The sequence below is a fragment of the Boleophthalmus pectinirostris genome, unplaced genomic scaffold, assembly GCF_026225935.1.
Source record: "Boleophthalmus pectinirostris isolate CB_2022bp ecotype Guang Dong unplaced genomic scaffold, ASM2622593v1 HiC_scaffold_21, whole genome shotgun sequence".
Lineage (NCBI taxonomy): Eukaryota > Metazoa > Chordata > Actinopteri > Gobiiformes > Gobiidae > Boleophthalmus > Boleophthalmus pectinirostris.
Window position 1 is genome coordinate 26,784,015 of NW_026571175.1, and position 26,064 is coordinate 26,810,078.

Below are 26,064 nucleotides of genomic sequence, written 5' to 3' on the forward strand. Positions count from 1 at the left end.
GTTATGAAAAGTGGTATACACATAAAGTTAGCATTCATATCATTTTCAGTTTTCAGTATTAATTTACCACACCGGACCAATGCTGCAAATCTGAAACATCCCAGAACACATTGGATGTGAAGGTCTCTCTCAAAAAAAGAAGTCAGGATTGTATATTATTACCCCATATGATAATTTTCCCCAAATATCAGATTTTTTCCTCTTACTAAAATGTAATTTGAGCCTGAGAGGGTTAAAATGCAGGGATCTCCAACGTTCTTCCTCCTGTGAGCTACTTTTTGTAAACTGAAAATGCCAGAGAGCTACTAATTTTAGCAGTCATCAGATATTTTGTATAAGAGCCATGGTAAGCCAAAGATGAAGTACAGTAACCCATTATCCAGTTATCAGTGCACAAAATTAGGCATCAAAATTATAAATTTATGAAGGAACTAGGCATTTAATCAATCAAATTTGAGTTATTCAGCAATATGTATAATACATAAAACCTTTGGTGAGCTACTTGAAAGAGGGTGAACAGCTGCTGGTAGCTCCCGAGCGACAAGTTGGGGACCCCTGTTATAATATTTTCTCATCAAAAATAGACCCAGAGTTGTGTTTTGCTTCATTCACACATGTTTATTGTTAGTCTGCCTACATCTCATCTCTTTACCTTTTGTTCAACAGAGATTGGCAATTCCAGGGCTGAAATTATCCAAATGATTCGAGTGAAGGTGTATGGAAAAACAGAGTGGAGCACTTCCTGTATTACCACATAACATTCCTCCACACACGTGTTTGAGTGAAACAAACACTACTCCAGGTATGTGTTTGATGAGGAAACATCACACGGCCCTTTAATGTCTTAATCCAAATCCAGTTTATTTATAAAGCAGCATTAAAAACAACAAAGCTGACCAAAGTGCTGTACACAAAGATAAAAACATATGTATTGTAGTGGCCTTAGCTGAATAATTGCTCGTACATTCCATGTATTTATTTTCCACACATATAAGTCACCGTAAAAGCTAAAAACATATAGAGTGGTTACAGTTACATCCGTGATAATAATAAATCATATAACATATAAAGCACAAATACCTTTTTTCCCCTTCAAGCTACGAGCTAGTCTGTCTTCCCCTCCCCGCCATGACATTTTTAAATCCTATCCAGAAGAAGACTGGAAGTGATGCCAGCCCTGCAACCCACCCCCCACCCCCACCCCATTCAAGGTCGACCAAATCTTTACATGTGTGATACAATAAAAAGATATATACAACAATTATTGAACAGTAAAATGCCTCAAAACTAGTTAAAACCCCAAAAAAACAAGTGTGTTTGAAAAAGTGATTTAAGTAAACAAGTAAGCAAGAAGAGTTAAAGGGACACGATGTAAGTTTTATTGGTGTAGGATCTGGAATCTTCTTTTATCTGTGAAGATTCTGACCCTACAAAACCACATTTTTATGTCAATAAGAACACCGGGGATTTGGAAGATAAATTTATACCATAGTGTGGAACATTCCAGGCAAACCAATAAAATTTTCATGAGATAAAAGGAGATGGCCCCCCGGCTCCACCAGAAAACCAGAGCATCTTTAATCACGCTACTGTTGCTATGACAACATCCTGTGGCTGACATTATTATTTTTGGTCCAGTTGATACTTTAGAGCTGATATCAACAACAGGCCCTGGGGGTGTGACGATAACTGAAGGCACTACTCAAGTTAAACTTTAATCTGATCTTTTTTCTAACACAATCTGACCTGGTTGGAACTACAACTACTGAGATAATTTGTGCTCTTAAACAAGTGTTTCTCACACTTCACCTTTTTGTCGAAAATCAAACACCGAAATTCTTTATATTTACACTCACCAAAGCACAAATTCTGAACATTTTACTGTTCAAATTGTTCAAACCTAACAGCTCATGTTTTTGACCAAACTGAAACTGTTCCTAAAGGCTTTCCTAAACATAAATAAATAAAATTGTACACACCAAAACATAAGACAATATTTGAAGTGCAAAACAGACTTTTATTGCAAAAAAAAAAACAGCACACACTTTTCTGTTAAACCTGATCTTCTGCCTGACCCGAAGTGCAGCTCATTACCACGCTCACATCCCCTGATCAAACAGTATCACACACACAAACACTGCCATTAAAGATAATGGAGAGAGAGAGAGAGATGGATGGAGGAGGAGTAAAAACAAAGTAAAATGTAGACAACACATTTAAAGACCGACAACATCTGACCACACAACAAAACACAAAAACAGTGCAAATACAGAAACATGATGATCACCAAATGTAGAGATAGGTATTTCAGAAAGTATTTCTTCTTTTTCTTCTTAATTTCTTATGAAAATGATGTCAATGGAAAACCAACTCTTGTACTTGATCTTTATTCATTGAAGGTCCTTTATTATGCAAAATTGACTCTTGTGAGCTTTTAGTTACTTCAAAATGTTAAAATGTTACTTCATAAAAATCAAACCTGGAGTTATGTTTTGTTTCATTGACACATTTGAGTAATTCATTGTTAGTCTGTCTACATATAACCAATAACGTGCCTGTCTGAGAAGGGATAGTTTGTCATAATTTATAGGTTTCTGTTATGTGCAACATTTTGAGGACTTACCATTCCAAAAACATAATACATACTTTGTTTTAAATTGTCAGTTGCCACTATAGTGACTGTTTCATCTTTCAGGAACCCCTGGGTGTTGATTCTAAACTCACTGGTGCAGTGGTCCTACTGAGCCAGCAGCTGCAGGTTGCTCCTCCCGCTGGAGTTGGTGAGGGGCACGAGGGGCACAGGGGGTTTGTCTGTGCTCAGGAGGGGCACGGGGGGTCTGTCTGTGCTCGTGAGGAGATCGAGGGGTGTAGAGGGCGCAGGGGGTCTGTCGGAGCCATGGACGGGGGGGAGGAGGCGGGTCCTGGTGTTTAGGCTGCGCTGCTCCAGAGACAGGGCCTGCTGTTTACGGGACAGATCCTGCAACATCCGACTGTGGTGCAGCTTACACCTCTGCAGAGAGTTTCTACGACAATAATAAACATGATCACAGCAATTTGAAGGACAGTAGTGTTTAAAGGTGCACTGTGGAACTTTTGGAGAAGTGTGCGCCACCTACTTTTACTCTTTTAGATAGTATTGCTTTATCCTGAATGTTTTTTTTAGTTTATTTATGAGACAGGAACAGTGCACAATATACATTAACCATAACATTTTTTTTCAATGTAAATGTATAATATACAGTTAAGAGTCATATCTGTGGAGAGATGACCCCCTCATAGTAAGAATACATATTTTTCCCAGGTTTAATCAATGCAAAATAAATATATCTAATATGGAGCATCCCAGGCAAATCAATAACTTGGTGGTGAAACCCTATCAGAAACGTTACATGGTGCACCTTTATTGGAGGCACAATATACTGTATATTAGGGACATATTCTGTTTTACAAGTCAACTAACTTGCACCCTAGTACTGTTCACTTTTATAATAAATTAGCAGTTAAATAGGTTGCAAATTGTTTTTTAATGAAATAATATTTAGTAAGAGATAAGGATTTGTTTTTCCCAGTTAATACAGTTTTTATTTGTAGAGAAACATGTACTCACTGTGCTTCTGCGAGCTTCTGTTTGAGAGACATGATTGTAGATTCGAGCTGATGTACTTCATAAACGAGTCCATGCTGGACCTGAGGAAAGAGAGAAGAAAGAAGTAGAAAGTTTAAGGTTCTTACTCTGGCTTTTACTACTTCACTTATAGGCGTCCTGTAAAAGGTCTAATCTCTCTAAAAGTGGTGAAGTGTATTAAAGTGTATTTAAAGACCTCGTCTCTGCACAGGTCCATCCCGGGTCTCTGGGTCCTGTTCTCCAGTCGGGTGTGGGCCAGTTTCAGGGACGCTCTCTTCGCCTGTAAATCTGCGTCCAGCCCCTTTATGTCACCCTCCATATCGGACATCTCATTCTCTGTCTGACAAAAAAATATATGATAATAAGTTTGTAAAAATGGTCAAAGTACTGGTTCATATTAGATAACAAGAACCCATAAAAAGCTTAAACAATGAGATGGGTTAATTAAGGAAAGGTGGAACTTCGAAGAAAGCAAAGACCAAAAATAATACATTACAAACTACAAAGTACAATAATATCCAAAGAGATAGATGCCATACTGTGAAATATTGCACAATGACATCTCAGGAGACAAGTATCTAGAGGGGTTAAATACTGCACCTTATAACTTGTTTCATGATATTTCTGGCTGGTTTTTATTTGTCCATTGGGGTAAGGGCCATTCTCTTCTAATTATCTTATAGATGTATACACTAAGTATATAGTACTCACATTTCTGATTTGCCACTCAAGCTCATCCTGGGCCTGCTCCTCCTGATGGGTGCGTTTTCTGAGGGCAAACTCAGTGGCACTGCGTTGTTTATCCAACTCATTCTGAAGCTAAGTAAAGATTAAACAACACTGATTTCACATGAAAAAAACAAATAAATAAAACGTAAAATTTTACGTAATTTAAAATACTGCTAAGACCTTAAGACCTTAACACTATTATATAACTTTACAGTGATACCATGATTACAAAAAAACAAGCCAACAAGTAACTTGAAGGTGCACTATTTTTTTTCTATTGGAGGCCAAAACCGTAATATTCCCATGTAGAAAAGCAAGTGGTGTCTCTCCCACCAGAAAAGTTACACAGTGCACCTTTAAAAACATCTTTATTTGTCCACTGTGTAAAGACTTTGCACCCATGTCTGACTTGTACCTGTGCTCGTGTGAGTTTCATTTCCTCCCTCATCTGCTGGGACAGGTGCATGGCCTCCTCTGCTCGGGCCACATTGTACTGACTGAACTGCAGCCACTCCTGAGGGGTACAGGACCTAACAGAATACCTCCAAAATATTACTTATTATCTACAATCTTAGAGAATAAACTAAATGAAAACCAAAGTACAGTCAGACTGGAATCTGATTGTGTCTGTACCCTGAGGGGATCCTGGTGGGGTTGGGCTTCAGTGATATTTGGTTGGACTTTCTGGTCAGAGACAGACAGGTCGTGTCAATGTCCAGAGCGTCTATCTTGTTTTGGAGGTCCGCTGTGAGATGCTGACGGTTCTCTTGTAAAACACTGAAAAAAAGAGCCTGATTAAAATAAAAATACATTATTTTAACACTTAACACTCAAAGTTGCTGTACATGCAGCTGCCCTGGAATAGACTGACAGAAGTAATGCTGTCAACCTGCTTATATTGCATATTACTCACACATCACATTCATACTGGGCAAAGTGAGTGAAGTGTCTTGCCAAAAGATACAAACGTAATTTGCACTAGAGCCCCACCTGGTACATTCCCAGTGGTGTCCCATAAAAATACTAACCATGTCCTGCTTAGCAAGATCGGCCAATTACAAGGTGGTAAATCAATTATGCTGATGTCAGTCCATTGTACAAAGGTGGTACATCACAGTCAGTCCAAGTAAATAATACATATTAATAAAATATATACACAGGAATTCATACTTTGCATACAAACTGACTTTAAACAACATTTTCAGGAGCCTATGATCAATACGAGCATTCATCGTCCTGTTTAGGTGTTTCGTTTTCAACAGCACCTGTTGTAATTCTAAAAGTCAGTTCTTTTAGATCAGATTGTGTAAAAACAAATATCAGATTAAAGTCTAATTTGAGTAAAAGAGCTTCAGACAGAGTCAAGCCTCCAGTTAGCATCACACCCCCAGGGAATGACAGTACAGTGATCCTGTAGTTACCACAGATGCTCGAAGGCCTTGTCTATGAGCTGCTGTAGAGTCTGCTGTACTCTTTGGATCAAAGCGACCTCAGTCTTCAGCTCTTGGTCTGCAGGGTCCAGGACGAGCTCGTACCCACTCCTCCCCTCCCTCAGGGTCAGACACTCAGACCCCACCTCTAGAGGGACCACGGTGGAGGCCAGAGCCTGCTCCATCTGCTCCTTACACTGACACAACACAAGAAGAGTTCACAGGACATCACAACTAGGCCTGTCTCGATAATTACTATATCGACCTCAATATATAACAGCTGGAACAATATACTTTTGTACACTATATTTATGATGACATTTTGGCCAAGATTAGTAAGATTTGAGGTACATTTAAATAAATAACATCTATGCCTAATTATTGGTTCATACTGTTACTTATTCATTGCATCTCATGTTTTTAATGATACTGTCTATTTAAAGGTCCACTGTGCAACTTTTTTGGTGGACGGTCGGCCACCTGCTTGTCTCCATGGTGATGTATTGTATTAAACATATCTATCATGCATTTACACCGGGCATGGGGTGAATGAATAATGATCTGTAAGGCTTATTTGTGACATATGTCTGTGAAACTGGTAAATAAATAAATAAATAAAACTTACTTACTTACTTATTTACTTACTTGATTATTACTTACTTACTCACTTACTTACTTATTACTTAATTACTTATTTACTTACTTACTTATTTACTTACTTACTTACTTACTTACTTACTTACTTACTTACTTACTTACTTACTTACTTATTTATTTACTTACTTATTTATTTGCTCACTTATTACTTACTTACTTACTTACTTAGTTACTTTTTTACTCAATAACATGGATTTTTGCGTTCTTACCTTGAGTGGTCTCGCCTCTTCACAGATCAAACATGTAACTTGGCCCAGTGGTGTTGCCTGCTGTCTCCATAGAGATAAATAAGTGTAATGCCAAAACTGTGGAACATTTCAGGCAATATCTCCATGGAGAGAAGCAGGTAACGTTTTTTTTTTTTCTGATTTATTGTTATTGTGTCAGTGGCAGAACATAAAATTGTTTCAGTATCACAAATATTACTATTATTATATAATTTATTGCAATATCAGAGACAGTAGAGAAATATCATGGTTCAAATTGTGTTATTGTGACAGGTCTAATCACAACACTGTTTAGTAGTTTAATAGTTTAACACGTCAGTTTGTGGTGAAATTAGTTGTTTAACAGATTGCAAATTTATTGACCTGGTTTACGGTTTATGGTTGGCTCTGTATTTACTGGACTTATCCAAACTAAAAACAAACTCAAAGTTCAGCATCTTCTCTGTCAGTTTAAATCAACAAACGTTTAAGTCATAATAAAATTGATACGATGTTTGTGCAGCCCATCCCTGATAAGGTTCAACATTTATGGATATTTCCTGGTTCTATAATCTGATGAAGTCATAGTTTCAGGTATAGGCAGGGGCCTCTGTAACTCTATGGGAGATTTACTGTTTTTAATATCAAATGTTAAATCTTATCATTACTTGTTTGGCTACACAAATCAAATTAATCTTATTTCTTAAAAAGTCCTTTCAACATGACCACAGTGATGTCTTTGGGGGTTGAATAATGGCACCACTTTCTGTTGTGAGTTAATCTCTGTTGACAGAAAAGATGTTGAACTTTGTGCCAGTTGTAATTGAAGGAGATATTAACCATAAACCATGTCAACAAATCTGCAATATGACAGTTTAACAACAAATATTCCACAGAAATATACCACAGCAAATATACCACAGAATTCTGACCTGTCCTCCAACTGAGTTTTAAACATTAAACTTAACCTATGACAGTGTCATTTTAAAGAACATTTCCTTTAATGCATCACTTTTTTTCTTCACATTTGTCACATGGATTATATTACAGGTATATTACTGTAATGTAAGTGAAGGCAGCTTGAATAAAACAAATATTATGAGCTTCCCCTATTAACATTTGAGATACTGCAAGCTTCTTACAACCTGTGTGGCAGCAAATGTCGCAGAGGACCTTCCAGAGGAAATACTTTGTGGGAATAAACACAAGGGACTATTAGATTGTGTGAAATGAACAGTTTTTTTAGTTTTTTTTTTTTTTAGTACTGATGACTCTACAAGACTACAAGACTAGAAAATGGGACATTTGAAGTTTTTGGAGGGTTACTCTAAAAAAGTGTGGATGAAACCAAACACTAACTCCAGGTAGGGCTGCTCGATTATGGAAAAAAGCATTATTACGATTATTTTGATCAATGTTGAAGTCACAATTATTCAAATGATTATTTTTTTAGTTACACGATGCATTTATTCAGCATTTCTCTCGCAAAAAACAAAAACCAAAACACTTTGATAATTTGCAGAACTTTCAAACTGAAAATAAATATAGGCTACAAATATGTACCTCAGAGTGTTTTTGCGATGTATAAAACATAAAATGAATAAAATATACTTTGTACATAGGAAGATAAGAATAAAAAAACATAAATGTATGCAAATTAACCTATGGACATTTGAGGTGCTACAGGCTTCTTACACTATATGTGGCAACAAATGTGGCAGAAGACCTTCCAGAAGAAATACTTAAAGGGAATGGCTCAAAACACCAGAGCTGAGTAAGAGTGAAGCCTTTCCTGTTGTATTCACCTGTCGCCCCCTGGAGGCTGCTGTCATGCTAAAGACACTGAATTTTGACTGACACTGACACCTCAGTCTGTGAATAACTTTAGTTGTCTCAAACAGTTTACATCAATAATCATGAAAATGAATTAAGGTAATAAAGTTAATTACCGTAAAACATTATATAGCAACAGTATCTCTGAATGTGGTGTCAAATTATGGAACAACATGAAAATAGAACAAAAACTTTTTCCAAATGCACATGCATTTAAAAGTGCAGTTAAAAAAGAAATAAAAAGCAAAATACTGTGCTGCAAAAAATAATTCTTAGTGTACCAGTATGTATATATCAGAGGTGGGAACAAGTATTTATATAAGAGTTAGAATAGAAGTTAGAATAGAAATGCTATTTATTCCTTTTTGAATGTCTTGACAAGAGTGTGAATCATTATGGTCAGAACAGAAAGAATTAAGATTTAAGTATGCTTAACAATTGATATTTTGTCATGTAGTCTGCGTTGAAATGAAAGGATCATTTTCTCTGTAGTTCCCTCTGTTTTACTGCATTGTATTAGACATGTCGTCGTAGTCGTAGATGGTTTTCTCCATGGTGATGTTATTTTGCCTGTGATGTTTCACAGTATGACAAACAGTTTTCTCTTCACAGAGAGCAAATCAGACCAAGTTACAGGTCAGATCTGTAAAGAGGCGATCCCCGCTCACAGTCAGAATGCTGTTCATGTTTTTTTTTAGAATTTTTGAGCTATAAAACCACCTGTAATTGAATAAATGTTAAGTAGAGCTCTTTAATATCATACTGCGGAACATTCCAGGCAGAGCAAAGACATCTCCACAGAAACAAGCAAGTGACGGACCCGGCCCTTCACCAGAAAAGTTACACCATGCACTTTAACCCTTTGTCATAAATAGTTCCAGAATAATCATGATCACAAATACAGGACAAAGGCTGTGTTTTGTTGTCTTACACAGCAAATAAATAAATTTGTTTTAGTTTGTTTAATATCCAAATCAATAAAAAAGCAAGAGGCTCTGTAGATCGACATAATAACATAAATATATATAGTAGAAAATGTTAATTGTTCACTCAAAAACTCAATAAAAACCAAAATTCGACTCACCGTTTGCTGCCGGGGACCTCAGACAGACTGGAGTGGTGTTGGTCTCCAATGGCAACGGTCTCCAGGCAACCCACTGAAACAAAGTTCAGTAACTCCCACCGCTAAATAATTTACAACACGAATGTTCGGTTTTAACTTAAGAACTTTTTCTATGTGGCGTATTCATATGTAAAAAGACTCTTGTGATTTTTATTTGCACACATTTAAAGCTACACTGTGTAACTTTTATAGTGGAGATGTTATTTCTATATCTGGAATGTTACACAATATGGTATTAATCTTTCCTATCTTGCATTTATTAAAGAAATTACATGTTTTTTATTGTTAAAAACTTTTAAGTTAGTAGGTTAGCTGAGTTATAATCATTAACTTGTTCTGATGGTCACCTGCTTGTCTCGAGATAGACCTTTAATGCCATACACTGGAACATTCTAGGCAAACATGAGGTAGAACAGAGCATTTGATCTTTGGAGATGTAAACAGACTAATAATACAGGGTTAATCAAATGGAAACAATTTAAAATGAAAAGTGTAAATGAAACACTAACTCCAGGTATGTTTTTGAGGCCATAACTACATTATAATCTATGTCTCGCTGCAGCAGGAGACTATGGACCAGTGGACTCACTCTGAAACTGAATCCAACAGATCAGTATGTGGATGCAAAACAACTTTCTCCAGCTAAACTCAGACAAGACACAAGTTTTGGTCTTTGGTCCACAGATACAAAGAGACAGTGTCAGCAGTCACCTCCAGTCTCTCTCTCTAAAACCTTCAAATCAGGCAAGAAATCTAGGGGTAATAATGGACTCAGACTTGAACTTTAACAGCCTCATCAAATCAATAACATCTGCAACAGCAGCAACAGCAAAAATCAAAGGTCTAAAATCTGTCTAAAGCAGACTTGAAGAGACTTATCCATGCATTTGTCTCCAGTACTTTAAACTACTGTAATGGCCTGCTCACTGTGAGACGTTGCAGTACATCAAGAATGCTGCAGCTTGAGTCCTGACTTGAACCAGAAAGTACGAGCACTTAAGTCCTGTGCTCAGGTCTCTGCACTGGCTCCTGTGGCTCAGAGACTTTAAAGCAGCTCTGCTTGTGTACAAGTCTCTCCCTTGGCCAAGCATCAGAGTACATCTGTGACATGTTGGTAAATGGTCACATTTTCCTATAATGCTTTTCCACCTTTAAGGCACTCAGAGCACTTTACAACAATTCACACACCCATTTACACACATTCACACACATTTACACACCAGTGTACGCAGACAAGGTGGGTTAAGTGTCTTGCATTCATCTGTGGGAGCTGGAATCACACCACCAACCTGTGAGTCAAACAACCAGTGATGTTTATGTTAAGAGCAGGATTTGAACGACCAACTTTCAAATCAGTGGACGAACGCTCTACTAACTGAGCTACTGCCACCATGTAAGTATTGGAGCCGTATGAACCATCTGCACTATGAGGACCTCAGGGACCGGCCTCCTGCTGGTGCCCAGAGTCAGGACTAAACACGGGGAGTAAGAGTTTCAGATTCATGCAGCTAAAACCTAAAACAGTCTTCCTGAAGATGTGCAACAGGCCTCTACTTTAACTCTGTTTAAATCCAGCCTCAAAACTGTTCTGTTTAGCTGCACATGACGGAAAGGTTTTCATTCTGCTCTCCTCTCTCTTATTCAGTGTCTCTCTCTTTTTAATTTTATGATTATTTATGTTTTGATTTGTTTGTATTTCTTATTCTATAAAGCACTTTGAATTACTTGGTGTACGAAATGTGTACAGATAAACTTGCCTTAAAACATGCATTAAAGCCTACAAGTCAATTTTGCTTAATATAGGACCTTTAAATGTTTGACTTTTTTTTTTAAACTTCTGCAGTTACCAAAATGGCACTAACAATCATTTTTAATCTTTGCCCTGTGTTTGTTTCACTTCATATTTGTTTTGAAAATGCAAAAGTGTAAATCTCCCAGACGTTTTTATAAAGACTTGTTTATTGTATCAGAATCAGACATGCCAGTGGTTTTTGCTCCATGCGGTGGTGACTTCAGTCTAGACAAAAGTCGGTTAGTCTTAATACCGCTTCACCCCATCTCATCTCAGCACACTCCTCACTGACCAGGCGAGTATTAATACAATCCTCTGTCCAGCAAAAGTTCCCAGTTATTTTTGTTTTTTTCAGGGCTAATTAAAAAACAAAAAATATTTAAAACAAACCTGGTAACATTTTATAATAACTCCACTATTGACGGCCTCTATAAAGACGAGTTAATTACGAATGATTCAGGCTTAGTAACCACTTAGTTAAGGAGTTAGGTTAAAGCTGCACTATGTAACTTTTCTGGTACGAGTCCAGCACCATGTTTGTGTCCATGGAGATTGCTTTCCCTGGAACGTACCGCAATATGGCATTAAGCGGGCTCATCTCTCCATAGATCAGACCCGTGAATTGTTACGTCACTTGTCTCCATGGAAACAGATAACCCCGTAGCAACAACATCTCCATGGTAACAGATCCTCCACCCGGAAATCTACACAGTGCACCTTTAAGTAGTTACTAAGCCTTAATTATTCTTAAACAAATTCAAACTAATTAAGGTGTAGTTATTATAAAAAGTTAGCAAAAAACATAATTTTTTTCAGTATCATCGTCAGTGCATTAAACCAGCAACCTCTTCAAATATACAAACAATTGATTTAATGCCCGTTTAACACAATTTACAGATCAAAATTCATGTTATGAGAAGTCAACAATCTCTCAGTATAAGATTTCTTGAAAATGGGAACTACTTGCCAGAGCACTATCCCGGATACCTGAGCTACGTTAGTCTCCAAAAGGCTTTAAAATAAGGCCTTCGTATAAGATCACCTCCTTTCTGTGCTATCAAACCTACATTTACATAAACCATTGTAGGGTATGGCCGCTTTTGAAAACAATGTCTAAATATAAGAGTTATCAGTGACATTCTTAATAGCTAAAGGGAGATGACAACACAAAAAACAGCATTGGTTGGTGCCTAAACAGACTAAATAAATTAAAATGACAAAGCAAAACACATTTAGTAGTTTCAACACGTCAAATGACAACAAAAGGTTCTGAAATGAGGATAGTCCAGCAGTTTGTAGGTGAAATCTGTTTCTTAAAATAGTTAGAAATTATTAATAAAAAAGATATTCTCTACTTGTAATCATACTGCCACAGAGGCACTTGTAGAGGGCAAATAATAAAAACTAAAAATGCATTATCTGACTTTTTTTTTTAAACAAAGTGCTGGAAAATCCCGTTAAAGTTCCCATATTACACTATTTTCTGATCTATGTTATGTTGTTTCCTCGTCAAAAACAGACCTGGCGTTGTGTTTTGTTTCATTCACACATGTTTAACACACACACAAACCCTGCGTATTTAGGCTGAGCTCTTCTCTCAAACTGAAAACACTCTGTTCCACTTTGTGATGTCATGTGGTGATACAGAAAGTGCTCCACTGTGTTTTTAAACTGCATACACCTTCAGTAGAAACATTTGGATGATTTCAAAAGCTGGAATTGCCGATCTCTACTGAACAAAAAAAAAAAAAGGCAGCTGTTAAATTGCAAACTACTGCTTGCTTCATGACATCACAAGGTGGAACAAAGCATATTGAGTTTTCGAGAAGTAGACAAACTAATAATAAAGGTTTACTCAAACATGTGTGAATGAAACAAAACACAACTCTGGGTCAGTTTTTAAGGAAGTAACATCATTCTAACATGGCTTAAAGCTCACAAGAGTCCATGTAGCGTAATATAGGACCTTAAAAGTAAAATGTCTATGGCAGAACTGAACTCGTAATTAACAGAAAGGTTTGGTGCAAGCATAGGTCATTTCGAAAAACATGGTGTGGATTTCGTTGAGGCTTGGGACATCTCGGTGAAAAGGAGGTGCAGTTCAAGAGCAGTTTGTCAGTGTCTCGTGCCTTGTATTGTCTTGTATGGTCCAAAGGTTTATGCAAAATTGTCTTCCAAGATTGGTTTCCGGGTTATTGGTGGTGGTGAAGGTGGTGGTGGTGGTGGGTTGAAGGAAATAGCAACATTAGTGATGTTATTAGAAGAGTCCAGTTCAACATCATTGGGGTGTTGCATCTCCATTGACTTCTATACCGTGCTGCTGGAGTTGTGCTCGCAGTAGTGCATTATCATTCTTCAGTTCTTCAATCTGGCAAACAAGAGGAAACGTTTTATGATTAAATGTTGTATTTGTTTTGTTTAAGTTGTTTCAAAGGCAAGGCAGGTTTATTTGTATAGCACAATTTGCACACAAAGTAATTACTGATTTACAGAATAAGTATGACATTAAAGTCACAATACAAACAGATAAAATATAAATAATCCTCATAAAATTAACATTAAAAGAGTAGATTGTGGAATAAAAAAAACTTTCAGTCATATGCACTGCTAAATAAAACTGTTTTTAGCCTGGATTTAAACATAGTCAAAGTAGAGGCCTGTCTCACATTTTCAGGTTTTAGCTGCATAAAACTGAAACAGTGACTCCCCTAGTTTAGCCCCGGTTTAAGCCCCGGTTTGAGTCCCGGTTTGAGCCCCTGCCTGACTCTTGGCACCAGCAGGAGGCCGGTCCCTGGGGTCCTCAGAGTGCAGGTGGTTCATCTGGCACTAACATGTCTTGTACACAAACAGAGGAGATAACATAAACCACCATAGCAGCTTGTACAAAATTATGGTGTCGTAATTTGCACTTTCAACACTAGATGTCACCAACTCCAACAAAATGTGTATGTAGTATACATTTTTTTGCATTCAATTTATAATGCATTGGATTTATATATTTTTTTACACTCAAACATGGTTCACGTTGCATTATTTAATGTGAACAATAATTTATTTATTATAATTTTTTTTCTGTTTCTTTAATAGTAAAATTGTCTTTACCCGTCTCTTTGAAAAGTGCTATACAAATTAATAATTTGTAATGAGAGAAAATGTATTAAAGCAAACCTAGAAATGTGAATATGTGTTTTGTTTAGTGACCCTGCTTTCTGTGTTATTCTATGATCTGAAAAGCTTATGTTGATAAACATTTTGAATTTCCTTTTTGACGTCAAATTTCTTCAGATTGTCTCATTGTTTATCATTAAAGAGCACATATTACTCTACTTTCTGATTAAAATACTTTCTCAGTTAAAATCTGTCCTCATCAAAAACATACCTGGAGTTGTTTTTTTGTTTTATTCACACATGTTTAACACACAAATCCTGAGTACTGAGTTTTTCTCTTAGACAGAAAACACTGTTCTACCTTGTCATGTCATGAATACAGGTAATAGTAGTACATAATAATAGTAATACAGGAAGTGCTCCACTGTGTTTTTAAGCTCCATACATCTTCACTAGAATCATTTGGATGATTTCAGTCCTGGAATTGCCATCTCTACTGAACAAAAAGTAAAAGGTACCTATTAACTTAAAAACTACAGCTTCATGACATTATAAGTTACTAAAACATGTGTGAATGAAACAAAACAAGTCCAGGTCTGTTTTTGATGAGGTAACAACATTATAACATGGCTTAAAGCTCACAATTTCATAAATTCTGTGTAATATAGGACCTTTAAACTTTATATTGGACCTTTAAACTTTACTGACTTGTTGTCTAAGCAGTTCATTGTCCATCTCGACCCGCTCCACATCTTTAAAACTCTCCTGGAGTCTCTGGTTGCTCTGACGCAGCTCGCGGATGTAGTCACAGGCTTTGGACAAGATACCGCCTTTACTCTGAACCAAGAAATACAGACGAAGATGGTTAAATATCATAAAAACACAGTGTGCCCCAGACAATCAACTGTGAATCATTTGCACATTTTAATAACAACAATATTATTAAATCGTCAGCTGACTCACTGACTTCTCCTTTCTGTTGCTGTGACATAAATCCTTATAATTTAAATAAAATCATTAGTCACCTTAGAAATTTTGGTTGACTAAGACATCATCAACCGATTAACTGACTAAACAACTAAAAGTGTACAGCCCTAACAATGTTGGCCAAACAGAACCACACGCTTTGACAAAACTTTACAAAAACAAGCGTTTGGAATCTCCCTGATTTCAGAAGATGTGATTGACAGGCGGATTAACCAATCAGAAAGACGCATAATCTGTTAGTGTAAATTTTCCCATTTTACATGTAAGCAGCACGTTTGTTTTTGACACAGAGCTGAGAAATGCAGATTTTTTTCTTTTCTTTTTATCTCTGGTAAAAGAAGTTATACATGTTCGGAGAATTTTCCAGAGATGTCTTCCGTATCTGAGAGACGCATTTGTTCAGGGAACTAACAAAGGCCATATTCACTTAGACACTCACCGCTCCTGTTCTGCTGTCCACACTGCAGTCAGGGATAATTTTAGACAGAGTTACGATCCAATTGTTTATCTTATCTCTTCTTCTTCTTTCAACTATAAACAAACAAAACAAATATTCCAGTTACAACATGTCTCAAGTTATTTCCTATAAATAGTTTGTATATAAAATAGTGACACACATTTTCACCACAGAATAATGTAACTATATAACTTTTTGGTTGGGGCTTGGTCTGGAATGTTGCATAGTATAGCATTAAATGTCTGTCTCCGTTGTGACATGACCAGATGACATTATGAGTCAAATCTATGGACAGGCGAGCCCAGGCGACTGAAAAAGTGTATTTTCAAGGTAGTACTGAGAAATAAAAACACCAATAAGTTAAAAACAAAAAACATTTAAAGCTATACTGTGAAAAATTCCAGACAAAGCAATAACAACTCCAAAGAGACAAAGAGGTTAACTTTAAAAACTAGTATTGGATCATGTCATGCTGATATTACATACAGTATATCCAATCCGTTTTAAAGATATTCAGAAATGCTTCAATTTATCAATACTTGCTCAAATAAGTAGTTTTAAAATTAAAAGTCTACTTTAAACGGTCCATATGACGCTATTTTCTGATCTGTGGTATAACGCAATTTCCTTAAAAACAGACCTGGACTTGTGTTTCATTTCATTTACAAAACAACAAACAAACTGAATATTTAGGATTTTAAATTTTTTTTTTTTTTATTTCAGCCCTGAAATTGCCAATTTATACTGAACTAAAGGTAAGAGGTGAATGTTAAATTGAAAAGCATGTCAGCACAAAGCAGAACAGAGCATTTTTAAGCTTTGAAGATGTAAACAATTACTCAAAAATGTGTGAATGAAACAAAACACAACTCCAGCTTTGTTTTTGAGGAGGTAACCGCATTATAACATGACTTAAAACTCATGAGAATCAGTTTTGTGTAATATAAAACCTTTAAAAACTCACCTTCATTATGTTGTGCTCTTCTCCTCTCGTCTCTAGGAGCTCGGGGACCATCTACCTTCCTAGACGAGACAAGACAAAAGCGTTTTAATTTTTAACTATGATTGTAACTCCTGGAGGAAATGTTATGATGAAAAGCTATGTAGTACAGATTTCACATTTTGCATGAATCTTATGAGGATTTGTTTGTTTGGGGGATGCTAAAATGAAACAATGAACCACAAAATGCTGATTGCTAAACACTGGACAGGACAGGGTCAGGTTGGGCTTATGCAAAAGTTATTCTCACCAGTTTGAACTGCCAGTCTGCAACAAGTCGCCATCAGTGAGATCTCTGAGAACGGCAGGTAAGTGGGACAAATGTGTGTTTTCAAATGTTTTTAAGTAGGATTAAATTACACAGAACACAACTACTCATACTGAAATAGTGGAGAGATAGTATGTTAAAATGCGTGGTTTCGCTATGGTTAATTGGCAAAGACAATGAAGGGAGAAAAAAAATGAAGAATGGCAAGGACACAGTGAGGTATTAGTAAAAGCTAGAGAGATGCTGGCTAAGGTAAAATAGTTCACATTTTAATAATATTTTCTGTTTAATACTTTATCTAACGTTCATGCTGACCCAAACTAAAGCAAACAAACCTTGAAAAAATATTTGCCCTTTTAGATAATACATTGTTTTATAGTAACAGGAGGGAAGTTAACAGAATAATTATCAGTGGTTGTGTCAATATGGTGTATTGACACACACAACACAGCATAGTTTCATTTTGTATAAACTATAGACCAGTGCGTTTAGGGTGAATATTCATTTTCATAATTCAGACAAAAAATGGCCAGGTAAACTGTGCAAAATTAGGACCACAATTATACGATTATTATGTATTAATGGTTTAAAAGCTCCTATATGACGCAAAATTGACTCTTGTGAGCTTTAAGTCAGGTTAAAATGTTGTTACCTCATCAAAAACATACCTAGAGTTGTGTTTTGTTTGAGTTATCCTACATTATTAATCTGTCCAAAGCTCAAAATGCTCTGTTCTACCTTGTGATGTCATGAAGCTGTAGTTTTCCAAGTTGACAGCTCCTTTTTACCTTTAGTTTAGTCAATTCCAGGGCTGAAATTATCCAAATGATTCTAGTGAAGGTGTATGCAGTTTAAAAACACAGTGGAGCACTTCCTCTATTACCACATGACATCACAAGGTGGAACTGAGTGTTTTCTGTTTGGGGAAAAAAAAGGAACTCAGGCTAAATATGCAGGGTTTGTGTGTTGAACATGTGTGAGTGAAATGAAACAAAACACAACTCCAGGTCTGTGATAATGAAACAAATTATAACATACACTACAGGTCAAAAGATTTAGAACACCTTAATTTTTCCAGTAATTTATTGCAATTCAAGTCGTGCACGTCCAATGAAGAGCTTGAAATGATGCAAAGGTAAGAACTGAACAGACAGGTTAAAAAAAAAGATAAAAGATAACAAAACACAAGTCCAAGCTCTGCCAAAACTACCTCAGGAAAAAAAACAACAACAAGATGGTAAGTTTGAAAACATGGAGCCTAAAAGTGCCAAACATTTATGGGAACTTCTGCAACAGACTTGGGAAGAACTTTCTGAAGAATATTTGATTTGTATTGTAAAAAGAACAAACCACCAGTGTGTTCAGCTGTTATATCTGCCAAAGGTGGACACTTTCATGAATCAAAAGTTTAGTTTTATGTTTTGGTCAACAGTAATCTGTAAAAAACTGGAAAAAGTGTGGTGTTCTAAAACTTTTCACTGGTAGTGTAGATGAGAAAAAAGCATAGTATGGGCCCTTTAATCAATTCATTTTCTGTTTTTACATTTCTATTAGAATATACTCTTCCTACACTCACAAGATGGCCGTCGCAATTGCCATGACAACAGAACCCACAGTCTCTCTAGCTTTCAGTAATACCTCTTGGACATGTTGGCCGTAGTGAGACAATAGAGGCTGTGTACTTACGCAGAGTATGTGTGTGTGCGCGGGGCGATGGAGCGCTGAGCTGCTGTCTGGAGCACCTCAGGGGGACTCATCATGACATAAAACTGACCTGGGCATGAGAAAAAGGAAAGAAAAGTTAGAAATTATGTTACAAAGACAAGAGAAAGTACTAATTTAGTCCCAAGTGCGTTTAGAATCATGGACATCTTTTCAAGCTCATTATAAATAATACTTGCTCTAGAATTTGAAAATGTCATAATTTCAGATCATAGACTATAAATAAATGGACACTGCAAACCCGCTGGACGACATATTCCAAATAGGGAGTGTTCATGGGCACTTCTGGCTCTATCGACTCTCTTTCCAATTGACTTGACATTGATAAATTGTCGTCCCTCTCTCTGCAACTTCTGCGGTGAGTCTCGTCATTTTGGTCTTATGATTCTGGTGTTTTCATTAACTATTTTGTGTAAATAAATTGTACTCCTAATATGGAACTTGGCTCAAAATTCACTCCTGTAACCACTAGCCTCATGAGATTCATATGACTGGAGTTGAACACTATGGGTGACGCCACAATTGCTTCACCACTTCTTTATATAGTCTAGTAGGGGTGTAACAATATCCAAGTCTCACGATATATCGTCATGGCATGAACCTTACGGTACAATATTTATTGCGATATCGTGGGACACAATTAGGGGTGTAACAATATCCAAATCTCTCTGTACGATATTTTCACAATATACATTTCACAGTACGATATTTATTGCGATATTAGGTGGAGGTTAAACAGCTAAAACTGTGAATATGCTACTTTTTCCTCTTAGAATGTCTTGACAAGACTTAATCCAAAAAACTAAGACTTAAAAATGCTTAAAAGTGTTATTTCTTCTTGTAGTCTGCAGTGAAATGGAGCAAAGGATCATGGTCTATGTAGTTCCCTCTGTTTTTTTTTTAGCTATTGCTGCACCATAACTCTTAATTTAAGCCAAGACACTTGTAATTCGATATATTGTGATGGTCCATGATATTATTGAGGGAACTCTGACGATACGATATCACGATATTTCAGTTATTGTTACATCCCTACAGTCTATGCTTGTGTCTAATGTCACGTGAAGGCAACCCATTTATTACTTCTGAATTCACATTTGAATAAGCATACAATCTACACTCAACCACATGTAAATATTTCTCCAAAATTCACAGTCAACTAATAACAGGTGACACATGTGCTTACTCAAGTCGTCAGTTAAGCCATTTCACAAAAAAATTAACCAGTTGTACACGTTTTTTTGCAGCCACACATATACAGACAGTGTAAAACGGACATGATTTTAGATATGTCTGTCAGCTGTAGTTATCCGTCCTTTCTTACCTCCAGCTTGTGTGATGGTGGGCTCCGCTGTGGCCTGTACAGACACTGCTGTGGCTGTTCCATCGCTCACTGTAGCAGCAGGAAAATAAGCAAAACGCGTCTCGCCTCCCACGGTCTCCCCAGCAGGACTGCCTCCATTACTGAACGGGTTCTGGATCACAGCCTGAACACAACAGACAAATATTCACTTAGAGGCATAATAAAACACCGATACATCCAGGCCTCTACGTGTATGTCATGAATAATTAACAAGATCAAACTAAACAAAGGCAATACAATGAGAAAAAAGTCCTGATTTTGGGATAATGGCTAATGTAATAATCTTAAGCAAAAAGTATGTATCACAGCAAAACAAGCTCTCCGACTGGCAGAAATGTCCAGTTTTCTGTTTTAAAGTGTAAAAAAAGAACTTATTATGCTGCGTTCATGTGGTTCTTGAACGCAGGCACAAGTTGGAAAAACAACTTGGGAGCTTGGCCAAAACCGTGACGTTACTGCTCTGTGCAGATGAACGAAAATCAGGTGATTTGTCCATTTATCTACATTTATACTATATTTGACCTCTTTGACTAAAAGTTATTACATTTAGGGCTTTACTGTCAATAATTCAGATCACAAGAGCAACAGATCAGCACCAGAAAGACCTGAGACTACAACTGTTTAAATACAGATACAACGTTCACTAGCAAAAGCCACTATTTTGTGATGTATGTTATAATTGTAAATTGTTGTTTCCTCATCAAAAAATACATGGAGTTGTGTTTTGTTTCATTCACATGTTTAACACATAAACCCTGACTTCTTCTCTCAAACAGAAAACACGCTGTTCCACCTTGTGATTTGTAAGTCCTCCACTGTTTTCTTCCCATTCACCTTCACTAGAATCATTTGGATAATTTCAGCCCTGAAATTGCCAATCTCTACCGAACTTGAGATAAAAGGAAGCTGTTAATTTCAAAACTACCTCTACAAAACATCACAAAGTAGACAGACTGATAATAAATGATTACTCAAACATGTGTGAATGAAACAAAACACAACTCCAGGTCTGTTTTTGAGGAGGTAACAACATTCTAACATGGCCTAAACTTCACAAAAGTCACTTTTGGTCCTTTAAACCTCTACAACACTACCACTATAAACATTTGTGTAAATCCCAAATGTAACTCCACAGTCTCTTCTTCACCTGGGCAACAGCCTGAGGAGCTCCGGCAAACGCAGCTGCAGAAACAACGCTGACGGCTCCAGATCCGTCTGCGGCCTCCAGCTGATCGTCTGTGACCTGGACCACGCGATACGTCACCTGCTGAACAGAGGAGTGGACGTGGAAAATATGGTTAATGGTGCACTAAGTAACTTCTTGGCTGGGGGTCCGTCACCTGCTTGTTTCTATGGAGATGTCATTGCTCTGCTTGGCATGTTCCACAGTATGACATTAAACAGCTTTACCTTGCATGGTTTGGTCTCTATGACGATAGAAAGGACTGTAAAACCTTCCAGACGAAGCAATAACATGTCCAAGGAAAAACATTTGATAGACCCTCCACCAGAAATGTTACACAATGCACCTTTAAGATTTTACCATGTGTGTTAGTGATGGGACTTTCAACTCTTTTATGGGATACAAATCTTCTGGATCCGGGTCTAAAATGGGTTTTAAGTTTAGAGAAAGAGACCTGGTTTCTCTAATTCCACACAGAGTTGGGGCGTAAAATATAAAGGCAGCATTATTAACATTTTAACATTTTCCCCTCTGTTCTTAGGGATATTTACCTGTCCTCCGCTGTTCTCTGTGCGAAACTGGTACTGTACATTGTGGTCTGCAAATGCTGCCTGTGGGACGCCTGTGATGACTGCAGTCTGCTCCTCTCCCACTGCCTCTCCTGTAACACAGAGCGCAATATTATCTATACAAAACATATGGTAGTTATTGCAAATGTTTCAGTGCATTAATATTATCATCATCAGTGTGGTTTCAGACATTGTTTATATGTATGCAGCATAGACTGTAAAAAGAAGTGGACTGAGGGAGTGTGACGTTAACCACAGCAATTCAGTCAAATGAAGCTCATGATGCTAGAGATTATCAATCTGAATTTGGAGCATAATCTCAAATTAGCTACAAGAATTTAGAATAAGAAAATATAAAAAAAAAACCCCACCAGAATCATGTCAAACAGGTTAATACGAACATTGTAAGACCAAAACGATGAAACTCAATGCAGCAGTTACAGAGAGAAGGGCAATGTTTTTCAGTCACTCGAAACCAGAGTCAGTGAAGCCTAAAAAAGCCCCCATGCTCACTTCCTGTTAGAAACGACATGGTGCTTAGCAGACTGGCAGTGTGCATTTATATAGTCTAGGGGTGTGCAAAAATATTGAAATATCAATATAGTGTATAGTTTAAAGTGATGATACAGTATCGATATCGTGGGCTGCTGTATTGATATGTCACCAAGTGTATTTTTTTGTATATTTTACTAAATTATTTATTTTGTTACAGCGCTACAGTTTTGTTGTTTGTTTAGAGGAACGAAACTCATTTATGCAACACATTTGACATATTTAATGTTTTGATGACTAAAATGTTTGTGTTTCATATTCACTTTGCACAAGAAGTAAGTGGTTTAACAAAAACTTTTAGTATCACAGCCATGATTTGGCCATTATTTTTATTGAACCGTATCAAATAGATTTGAAATACAGTATATCGTATCGAACTGAAAGTGCACTACACTACATTGAGGTATGTATCATATCAGCAACTTTTTAATGAGACCCAGCCCTAATCATATAGTTTAATTTGGTGATACAATATCAATATCATAGGCCACTATCAATAAATCACTAAGAGTATTTTTTATTTTACTAATTTATTTTGTTACAGCGTACAGTTTTGTTGCTTGTTCAACATATTTGAGATATTTACTGTTTTGATTATTAAAATGTGTGTGTTTCATATTAACTTTGCACAAGAAATGGTTTATTTTTTATTGAACTGTATCACATAAATTTTAAATATATCGTATCAAATCGAAAGCTCACTGTATCGAGAGATGTATTGTATCCTGGTCTATGTATCGAGGTATGTATCATATCGGCAACTTCTTAATGATACCCAGCCCTAATATAGTCTATGGTTATGCACTGACATATCAAAATATGTATAATGATTCCTCGTAGTAAACAGGTTGATAATTTTACCTAAAATATTAACATGCTCTACTAAACAAACTTCAAAATTCACATGACAATCGTCTGAATTTGAAGGAGAAATATTGAGGCAAACATTCATAAAGGTAACATCTGATCTTCCAAAGATAATAAATTGCTAACCCCAATAATCAATAATGGATTGTGAGCAGACAATAAAATCTGTGTAAAGCTGTAAATCTCTCACCTTCTTGCAACGCCACCACGTCCTCTGAATCCTGTTTGTCGTGACTGCAAAAAAACAGAAAAAGAAGAAAGAAAAAAAACAAAACAGAAATGACCCAATTTAGCTTTAAAAACAAACTTTTACAGAACCTACTACACACATGTCCTAGAATTGGCTCTGGCGCTCCCTCTAGTGAACCAAAACAATAGAGGGCATGGAAGAATTATTGATGAAATTGGAGCAAAACGGCACAAATGCGCAGTAAAAATAAACCAAAATGCAATTAAGCAAGGAAATATGCAGGTAAATGTGTGATATCATTGAAATAAATGTAGTTCAAGATTGCTATCCCATGTAGTAGAAACTTCCAAACTAAGTAACCTAAATACGTCGTGCGTTTTATGTTAGTTTAGCCTTTCTGGAAACGGAGTGGAAAAATGTCACAGAAGATTGTGTCCAAACGCGCAGATAATTCATGCAAAACTGGCAGCCAAACGCGCAACAACAAACTAGCGCAAAACATATAAAAAGTAAGAGAGGATTGGTAATATATGATCGCCGATTGAAAGAGGGGTTTAGGCCGTAGCTGTAGCCGACCTAGCCTTGCAGGAAACGGACATTAGCTCAGTCTTACCTCGCCGTGTTTTCCAGGCTCTGCTCCAGCATATCCATGTGAGGCTTTTGCGGGGTGTGCGTAAAAAATGCTGATATTCAACGACACTGATTTACAGAGATGGAAGCGCTGGTGGTCACGGGGACAAACACACGGGTCATGTGAGAAAGACAGTCCGGGACACGTGAGGCGCCGAGCGGGCTACAAGAAAATGGAGGCCGAAGACGAGCACCGAGCTGCACCGAGCGCCTTTTACGCAAAACGAAGCGCAATCCTGCAGCTTTGGATACCTGAACGAATCCGACGCGCCTTTTAACGTTGCTACAAATCGCTTAGTAGTCTCGTATTGGATAATTTGCGAGTTATTTCAGTTTATTTCTTTGCGGAAAGGTCGTTTTGTCCTTCGTTTCCTTATCCGCTGCTATGCGGTTCACGGCAGCTGTTTATCCGCTCAAAGCTGCGGGTCCACACATGCGCCAAACAAGACGTGGAGTGGACTCTACCGTGCGTTTTAATACGGCGACTACTACACTTTCTGCGCTGTTTTGTCCTTTGAAATTGTGTTTTAGCTCTATATTTGGGTTTTAGCTAGCTTCGGTTTCTGTAATACAGCACGTGACAATGAAATAAACGCATTTTACGCACAGAATGAACGATAAAGAAGCCACGAAAATCATAATTTAATCGATTAAAACGCTAGAAACAAATCAATAATTGGACGTGTTATAATTTTAGCGTGTTTTTGTTTTATTTTAGGATTTATCTTGACAGGTACTCTTCAAATTGGCGTTTTTTTCCCCTTATTTGCCCAGGTGACCGAGGAGATCCAATACGGGTTTTCCCTCAAACCACATGACAAGGAAAATGTCCATGTCGAGGTTGAAGCAGCAGCGGCACAAACGCTCCATAATTCACGGTTTTATGGCGTGTTTGACACCGAGTCTTTATTTACCATTAACCCCGAGAAGAAACAGAACCCCGGGTGTGTTTTGGGGGGCTCTGGGTTGGGTTAGAGTGGAACATTTACGCGGAAACTATGCCCATTTGTGACCAGTCAGTTTTTCCGTGCGTAAAGCCAGTGGAAAGCGACGGTTGCGAGTGATGGTTACGAAAAGCGCAACAAGCCACATTTTAAATATGGATTTCCCAAGCACTTAAGCACTTATTACATAAATTATAAATCCTATATTTGTTCTATCCCTATTATAAAGTTTGAAACGGGCAACATTACACCAAACGCTTTTATTTGCCCCTAATTAAGCATCTAGATTTGGGTTTTAACAGTAAATGTTTGGTAATAAGCTCAATTCACACATAAAATGCCATTTGTAAATCAAACTCAAAATGTTCTTTTACAGTTTTTCAGATTTCTGTGTTTATCCAGCGCCTAAATGTTCACTGACTTTATGTTAAGGATGCTTTCATTGCAATATCATTAAAATAGATTTAGGCTGGATAATATAAATATTATTAAAACCTTTTAGGATTAGGAACTTAACAGGATAACTAACCAAAAAGTCATACATACGAGATGAAGCGCATGTGGTTTCAAAATTCAATCTTTAGTGCCCTCTTGTGGACATTTTAAAAACATGTCTCGTTCTTTTCTGGCTTTACAGACTAAATGGGCTGCAGTAATCTTTTGTTTTCACTGTTTACATAGCACAAGTAGCAGCACATGTCCTGTCTTGGAGCTGTTTGGAGAAGACCTGGATCAAAGACAGACAAATTCAATAGCGTGAATTCTCAGCACCTGCAGTCCTATTCAAGCCTCAAAATGAATTCTACTGTGAAAGGTGCGCTATGTAACT

At 37.0% G+C, this 26,064-nt stretch overlaps 2 protein-coding genes across 5 annotated transcripts; both read right to left on the reverse strand.

Annotated features, from left to right (window-relative positions):
* Window positions 1–2,737: 2,737 nt before the first annotated feature.
* On the reverse strand, window positions 2,738–8,479 carry tekt2 (tektin 2 (testicular)). Its single transcript, XM_055157101.1, has 9 exons — window positions 8,453–8,479; window positions 5,776–5,981; window positions 4,988–5,131; window positions 4,770–4,884; window positions 4,337–4,444; window positions 3,822–3,965; window positions 3,608–3,687; window positions 2,875–3,023; window positions 2,738–2,799 (listed from the first exon to the last, which is right to left on the reverse strand). The coding sequence occupies exons 1-9, from the start codon at window positions 8,477–8,479 to the stop codon at window positions 2,738–2,740; spliced, it is 1,035 nt and encodes a 344-aa protein (XP_055013076.1).
* A 3,061-nt stretch (window positions 8,480–11,540) lies between these two features.
* usf2 (upstream transcription factor 2, c-fos interacting) lies at window positions 11,541–24,690 on the reverse strand. Of its 4 annotated transcripts, none has more exons than XM_055157220.1 (11): window positions 24,275–24,689; window positions 23,662–23,705; window positions 22,035–22,144; window positions 21,448–21,564; window positions 20,262–20,424; window positions 18,902–18,989; window positions 17,198–17,242; window positions 16,912–16,970; window positions 15,930–16,021; window positions 15,212–15,340; window positions 11,541–13,763 (listed from the first exon to the last, which is right to left on the reverse strand). In XM_055157220.1, exons 1-11 carry the CDS (start codon window positions 24,310–24,312, stop codon window positions 13,674–13,676), a joined length of 975 nt encoding a protein of 324 aa, XP_055013195.1. In that variant the 5' UTR covers window positions 24,313–24,689; the 3' UTR covers window positions 11,541–13,673. The 4 variants fall into 4 exon arrangements, with proteins under 4 accessions (XP_055013195.1, XP_055013194.1, XP_055013197.1 ...); XM_055157219.1 differs by having other exon boundaries at window positions 21,448–21,567; window positions 24,275–24,688; XM_055157222.1 differs by lacking the exon at window positions 17,198–17,242 and having other exon boundaries at window positions 24,275–24,690.
* Between the last annotated feature and the right edge of the window lie 1,374 nt (window positions 24,691–26,064).

Bases quoted from the DNA above. Each gene is read 5' to 3' on its own strand.
- tekt2 (XM_055157101.1), bottom strand. From the start codon at position 8,479: ATGACAGCAGCCTCCAGGGGGCGACAG. The intron at 5,982-8,452 runs GTGAATACAACA...GTGTTGTGTCAG, and splicing joins CAGCCTCCAGGGGGCGACAG to TGTAAGGAGCAGATGGAGCA. The intron at 4,885-4,987 runs GTACAGACACAA...GTATTCTGTTAG, and splicing joins CCCACCAGGATCCCCTCAGG to GTCCTGTACCCCTCAGGAGT.
- usf2 (XM_055157219.1), bottom strand. From the start codon at position 24,312: ATGGATATGCTGGAGCAGAGCCTGGAAAACACGGCGAG. The intron at 17,243-18,901 runs GTAAGTACACAG...TGCCGTTCTCAG, and splicing joins CGCACACACACATACTCTGC to AGATCTCACTGATGGCGACT. The intron at 16,971-17,197 runs GTGAGAATAACT...TGTCTCGTCTAG, and splicing joins CAGACTGGCAGTTCAAACTG to GAAGGTAGATGGTCCCCGAG.